The 7,401-nt window shown below is 46.1% G+C and overlaps 1 protein-coding gene across 1 annotated transcript in view; it reads right to left on the reverse strand.

Annotated features, from left to right (window-relative positions):
* Positions 1 to 263: 263 nt before the first annotated feature.
* The window catches only part of NEIL2 (nei like DNA glycosylase 2), a 21,740-nt gene continuing 14,602 nt past the window's right edge, over positions 264 to 7,401 (reverse strand). Inside the window, exons 4-5 of the mRNA XM_006081908.3 lie at positions 3,442 to 3,638; positions 264 to 1,297 (exon numbers count right to left, since the gene is read on the reverse strand). Of these exons, the coding sequence (XP_006081970.1) occupies positions 984 to 1,297; positions 3,442 to 3,638 (511 nt within the window). The 3' untranslated portion in view covers positions 264 to 983. The remainder of the gene's footprint in view (positions 1,298 to 3,441; positions 3,639 to 7,401) is intronic.

Below are 7,401 nucleotides of genomic sequence, written 5' to 3' on the forward strand. Positions count from 1 at the left end.
ACACTGGTTAGCAAAATTATACAGGTTTCAGGTGCACAATTCCACAACACATCATCTGTACACTATACTGTGTGTTCACCACCCCAAGTCAAGTCCTCTTTCATCACCATGTATCCCCCCTGTACCTTCCTCCACCTCCCCTAACCCCTGCCCTCTTCCTTTTAAGTGGATCCATCAGGCCACTTCAACAAGTCCTATGCAGCCAAAGAACTCAGTTACTTATATTTTAAGGACTATTCCTGCCAAATAAAGATGACAACAGGAAGTGTCAAAGAGCTTTATTTAAATGTCCTAGTTTCTTCCAGCTGTTGCTAACACCTTTACACTGTATCTCCACAACCTTGATTCCTGCTGGTTCCACATAGCAATGGTCAGAAATATATCACCTTAGGAGGAAACAAGTAGCTTTGCTCTAAAGTCCACTGGGCACATCAGAAAGGTGGCCAGCTCCCCCCGCCCCTGCCCTTTCTCCTGGTGTCTCCATCCCATGGAAAAGGACCCAGGCAGGAGGCTGAATCCGAGCATGACCCTCATGCTACTCCATTCTCATCCCTGGATCTCTCCAGGGGGATGAAGAAAGATAATTCCGTGTTCCTGATTCTCAAATGGAGGGCCTTAAAACAACCAAAGTTTCAAAACCAAAACCAAACCAAACAGAACAATGGTGGGGCACAGCTATTTTCCACAGACTTATATTTTCATTAACCCACTTGTTCTGGGAGGCTTTTCCCATAACTGTCAACATAACTTTTCTCATCTTTCACAATGGCAGAATTAGGAAGAATTAAACAACACTCAAAAAATAATCTAACCCTGTGAAAACTCAACTTCAGTGAGATGAATATCAACAGGACTGATACCCTCCTGACCACCCTCACCTCTAACTCCTGCCCCTAGTCCCAATCCCTGCCCACACCCCCTTTCTCTACACTCAAGCATCAAGCTCCCTGAAGGGCAAGGTTTTGTGAAGGGGCCCAAGGGCCCTAGGGAAGCTGGACTTGTTCTGGCTCGTCAGGTGGCAGCCTGGGCTGGCACTGGGGACACCACCAGGTGAGCCTCTGGAAGCCACCTGGAGGCCCAAAGGCCTCCTTCCTGACCTGGTGCCCAGCAGGGCACTGCTCTTTCTGGTAGATCTGTGTGTGATTCTGTCTGCCCTGGAACTTGTCCTGAAGCCAGTCTGTACTGAACTCCACCACATGATCCACGAGGATCTCAAGTTGCCGAGGACTGAGGAGTGAACCGAGAGAAAGGGGATGGATCCCAGCTCTGTACAAGGCTTCATTCTTAATGATGTTCCCTGAAAGAAAGCAGGGAGAGGACAAGGGAAGAGTCAAGGACACGTCTAAAATGAAGCCAGCCCACAAAGTTAATGAAGCTGGTGTGAGGGCAGCAGGGGAGAGCCTGAGGAAGACGGGAGCCAGCTCTGCCATGTTTGGAGGCTCTTGGGTAAGTCTGTAATCCTAAAGTTGATGTCCCTGTCTATAAAATGGGTTTGGTTTCCTAGCCGGTTTGGGTCAGTGGATAGAGCATCGGCCTGTGGACTGAAGGGTCCCGGGTTCGAATATGATTAAGGGCACATGCCTGGGTTGTGGGCTCGATCTCCAGTGGGGGCATGCAGGAAGCAGTCGATCAATGCTCTCTCTCATCATTGATGTTTCTATCTCTCTCTCCCTCTCCCTTCCTCTCTGAAATCAATAAAAATATTTAAAAAAATAAGTTTGGTAATACTTACTTTTAGGGTTGTTGTGAAGATGAAAGGAGATAAAACATGCATGGCCCATGTTACAGCAAAGTGGTTATCAAAACAGGCTCTGCAACCCGACTACCCAGCTCATCCAGATCCTAGCTCTGTGGCCCTGGCAAGTTTCTCCGCTTCTTTAGGCTTCAGTTTCCTTATCTGTAAAATGGGATGCTACCTAGCTTTTGTGAGCAGTAAAGAGAATTTACACACACATATGCTGAGCACAGTGGCTGGTATATAGAGTAGTCAATAAGTAATAGCTGTTATTATTGTTTAAAATGTCAAACATAATGCCTAAGATATAAAAGTGTTTAGGAGGTATTATTTTATTGTTTATCTACTCCTGCTTCATTACCTATAAAGCCAGCCTTGATCCCTCCTTCCAGAGTCAATAATTCTCTTCATAATGTTCCAACAATGCACTTTCTTTAATCTCTACCAGGCATTTATTTCTGTCTATCTCAAGTTACGGTGAACTAAAGTCCATGCTTGCTGGGCCGTTAAACAATAATCTCCTTAACCAGCAAAGGTTGGGCTTGGTAGAAGGCAAGCGTTCAGCACGTGTGGAGTGAATGGATGAATGAAATCACTGTTCTTTCCAAGAGCTTCATAATCACACTCATGGCTACACACAACACTTCTCTCTAAAATTCACTGGCAGACTACCTGGATTCCTGTCTCACTGTACCACTTATAGCAATATGTCCTTTGCTTTAATTTCTTCACCAGAACAAAAGGAAATAACCACCCTACAGAAAAGCAATAAGGATGAAACCTTAGCATATTAGAGTCACTTGAAAAATGTTGGCGCTTATTACTATTGTTCATAATAACGATTTGTTAGTAGAGCACTAGCTCTTGCTATATATACCCTAAAGGCCACTTCTGCAAGACCCTTTGCTTCTCAAGGTGCAGGGACTCCCATGGTCCTAACATAAAAATGCAAGGCCACTGTCTGGTGACTAAACCAGTTGGCCTCGTTCCCCCTTAGGAGGTGAGCTGCACCTGCAGCAGAGAAAATGTTGTTTTGGATATGGAGGTGACTGTCATTAGCTCACCCTATTGCCTCAGCAGCCAATCATAGGTGCCCCACTGCTGGAAATAGTCCAGCTAATTAGCTGTCCTAGTTTTCAAATTGCTCAACTCTTCCCTCCTCCTCAAAATGCTCAGTTTCACTGAGCAGGAACAGAGTGGGAACCTGCCTCTTCACTTGTGTCTTATAAAATCCTAATGTAGAGCTGAGATATCTCTGCTTTGACTAGCAGGCAGCTCCATCTGCCTGAGAGCAGCCCCCATTAGCAAATGCACCGCTATCCATTAGCAAATTGCATGGCTTGGGGGTTCCTAACAGACACCTATCAAGCACCCACTGTGTCCCAGGCACAGTGCTAGGCAGGGGAGGACTTAAGGGCGGATGAGACATGATTCTGCCTTTTGGAGGTCACACACTATGCTGTCAGGCAGACCACTACTGATAACAGAATTAAGATATGAATTCTGAAGCCAGGAAAGAAGTCAGAAACTGCCTAATCCAAGTGCCTCAGTTTAAACATGAGGGAAGTGAAGCTAAAGAGGGTACGTGATCACCGTAAGACCAGTAGTATTCACATGTGGGGTAGGTCTCCATTTTGTGTCTCCCAGATGAGTGACTTTTCTATTAAATAACTTGGTGGGGATCATCCCTTTCGCATCAGTCATACCTAAGCCTGAGAAGCATCTTTGGTCCAACAGTGTATAGCAGACAGGCTGCTCCCGGCCCAGAGCTTCCAAGGCTTGTCCTCGATGGAACTTTTCAGATAAGATGTCAGAGGTGGGCTGGACCACTGGGGAAGAGCTCCAAGACATCTGACAATTATAAAATGCCAGGAAGCCACCACCGCCAAAGTGCAGGACCAACCTGAGAAGAAGAAAAGATCTTAAGCACACAGAGTGCCCACAGTATTGTCAGGTCACACGTCCATACAGCTCCCACACCCATCAGGGTTAACCCAGGGAAGCTAAGGTCCCCAAAGAGAAAAGGGATCTTTTATGCCAGAATCATAAAAATGTCAGGGCTAAGTGGAGTAATTAAAAGAAAACAGATATATAGCTCTTCGTTTTTTGTTGGGGTCCAACCCCAACAGGTCCAGGGGTCGCCAAAGGTGTGGACGGAGTCGGCGAAGAAGGAATGACACGGAGACAGCGTTCAGTTGATCAGCAGCCTAGCTAGGATCTCTAGCCAAGTTCTGGTTAGGATCTCTAGCCAAGTTCTGGTTAGGATCTCCAGCCAAGTTCTGGCTAGGATCTCCAGCCAAGTTCTGGTCAGGATCTCTAGCCAAGTTCTGGTCAGGATCTCCAACCAAGTTCTGGTCAGGATCTCCAACCAAGTTCTGGTGCCATGTTCTCTCACCAGGTTCTTTAGCCAGGTTCTCCAGCCAGGTTCTGTCTAGGTTCTCCAGCCAAGATCTGTAGCCAGGTTCTGTCCAGGATCTTTTGCCATGTTCTCTCCTAGGTTCTGTCTCTAGGTTCTGTGTCCTGTTGTCTTGTTACATCTGTATTTATACCAGTTGATTTTAATCCTATCAATTTCTATTCCAAAGGTTAGGGCGTTTCTTATCTCCATTCCAGGGAGTAAAGATTATGTAGCTTAAGCGTGATTGTTCTTAGTTAAAGCAATTAACTACCCGCCTGGCACTTAGTTAAGGGGTTTTATTCCCTCCCTAACTTCAGGGAAAAATCCCTACCTGGGGAAACAACCTTTCTTGGAGAGGTGAACTTGGTTAAAACACATAAGCGCTAAGGGGAGCAAACATATTAAGAACAGTATGCTATATACGCCAGGTCCCTTGAAACATATGCTGTGCAGATGTTTCTTTCCTGAAGCGACTGTGTCAAGCAGCAAGGATGGACCGACTTCCGGCAGTTTTTCTGATAATACATGTTCACTGAAGACAACTTGGGGCGAACAGAAAGGCCTAGAGTTCAGGAGCTGTGACTACCTGCACAAAACAGGGCTTATCGGAAAGAAAGACAGATAGATGCGAAAGAGGCATCACTCCTAGTTTCAGGCAAGATTTACTGAGAAAGACACAGCCAAACATACTCGCATGGGCTTCCTGAACCCCAAGGACAGAGGAGAAACATTATGAACTTTGATAGGGAAATGGGTTACTCTGTAAGGGAAGATAATGGGGCTGGAACTGGACTCCACATTGGAAGGAGAGTGCTATTCATGCAGCTGTCCTGGATGATACTCTTCTGTGAAAGTAAAAGGGTGACTTTAAAGCAGTGGTTCTCAACCTTCCTAATGCCTCCACCCTTTAATACAGTTCCTCATGTTGAGGTGACCCCCAACCATAAAATTATTTTCGTTGCTACTTTATAACTGTAATTTTGCTACTGTTAGGAATCGTAATGTAAATATCTGATATGCAGGATGTATTTTCATTGTTACAAATTGAACATAATTAAAGCATAGTGATTAATCACAAAAACAATATGTAATTATATATGTGTTTTCCGATGGTCTTAGGCGACCCCTGTGAAAGGGTCGTTCGACCCCTAAAGGGGGTCGCAACCCACAGGTTGAGAACCGCTGCTTTAAAGGAACAGGAACTCAGAAACATCTATGCATAGTATCTGATGTGATTAATTAATTCAGTAAGGATCTCAAGACGGAGAGATGAAAAGGGCAGGCATAATAAGCAGCATTGGGTTTTGTAATATTTCTTGTGAAATCTAAAATGGATTAATTATGATAGTGCAACTGAAAATTACAACACAAGTGTTAGGAAAGAATGATTTGAAACAAAATATACCTATTTTAATGTGTTTTTCAAATATATATATTTTTTATTGATTTCAGAGAGGAAGGGTGTGGGTGTTGGGGTCCAACCTCAGCAGGTCCAGGGGTTCCCCAAGGTGTGGACGGAGTCGGTGAAGAAGGAATGACACGGAGACAGCATTCAGTTGATCAGCAGCCTAGCCAGGATCTCTAGCCAGGATCTCCAGCCAGGTTCTGGTGTTTATTGTCTTGTTACATCTGTATCTATACCAGTTGATTTTAATCCTGTCAATTTCTATTGCAAAGGTTAGGGCGTTTCTTATCTCCATTCCAGGGAGTAAAGATTATGTTGCTTAAGCGTGATTGTTTGTAGTTAAAGTGATTAACTACCCGCCTGGCACTTAGTTAAGGGGTTTTATCCCCTCCCTAACTTCAGGGAAAAATCCCTACCTGGGGAAACAACCTTTCTCGGAGAAGTGACCTTGGTTAAAACACATAGCACTAAGGGGAGCAAACATATTAAGAACAGTATGCCATATACGCCAGGTCCCTTGAAACATATGCTGTGCAGATGTTTCTTTCCTGCAGCCACTGTGTCAAGCAGCAAGGATGGACTGGCTTCCGGCAAATTCCCCCTTTCTTATTTTTTAAATGATAGCGCATGAAAATCAGTGGCCACCTCTCAGATTGGGCCGTTTAAGACTCGGAAGAAGACTGGCAAGCAATGACTGAGCATAGCTATAAACATAGTGGATGGAGTGAAAGGGCAAGGGCTAGGCCCTCCACCTTGTCCCAGGGTAAGGGCTAGGCCCTCCACCTTGCCCCAGGGTAAGTGCTCCATCTTACCTTGGCCACGTGCTTGGCAAGGAGCTTCTTCCCCGAAGTCTAAGCCTCTACTAGCCACACCCAGGAACAAGACACAGACTTGTGCCTGGCCAATCGGCAGAGCACAGTCCTTTCTCCTCCCCTTCCTCCAACTCCCCCTATATAACCGGTCTCCACACAGAGTTAGCTCTCTCTCTGCTTCCTGTCGCTGCGTCGGCAAGGTGGGGGAGCCGAGCTAGCTCGAATAAAGACTCTTATGCTTTTGCATCGGACTGGCTGGCTCCCTGATGTGGTTTCTTGGGGATCCTGAAATCTGGGCATAACATTTGGGGGCTCCTCCGGGATCCCCAAAACCATTGAGGGACCCCCCCCAATCCGTAGAGTCTGACTGGCCGCGGTAAGTGTCTGTGTGTTGTGTATTCTGTTCTGTGTGATATATGTTATCTCTAAGGGACTTTTCCTGTATCTGAAGGAATGGCTTCTAGATGGTACTCACCGTCAAAACTCGGACTGGCTAAGGGTTCGAATCTGGCCTAAAGGTAGAAGAGAAGCATTCCTAGGCAGTTTTCTACTGCCTCTGTTCAGGGACTTGTTCTGTATCTGTTCTGTGTGAGCTCACTTCTGAAATCTGTAATCCCCCGCAATGATCTAAGTGGACGCACAGGGGGATCAAGTGCGGGAGGAGTCGGGGGACGCCTCGACCCTCCCATCTGGAGGGGTGTACTTTTGCTTCCGCGGAGTCGGAAGGTCTGTAGGAACCCCCTCAATCTGAGAATCTGAGACGAGGCGGGTTGCTCCCGCCGGTTTGGCGTAAGGCCATCGTCTAGTTGCTTCCATGGAGCTGGAAGGCTGTTCTTTGGGGCCCTCTGTTTGTCTGTGTCTGTGTTTTTCTGTTTTCTGTGGACTTACTGGACGGATGTTATGGGACGGACTCAGACTGCTCCTTTGGGTATTGTGATTGATCATTTCAAGGAGATTGGGGGAGGCTGTAGAGCTCCCTCAGGAGTTGGGAAGTTGTTATTGTTTAAACTCTGAGTGAATGTCTGGTGAAAGTGTGTGAGTGTGGAGGGAG

The sequence above is a fragment of the Myotis lucifugus genome, unplaced genomic scaffold, assembly GCF_000147115.1.
Source record: "Myotis lucifugus unplaced genomic scaffold, Myoluc2.0 scaffold_1, whole genome shotgun sequence".
NCBI lineage: Eukaryota > Metazoa > Chordata > Mammalia > Chiroptera > Vespertilionidae > Myotis > Myotis lucifugus.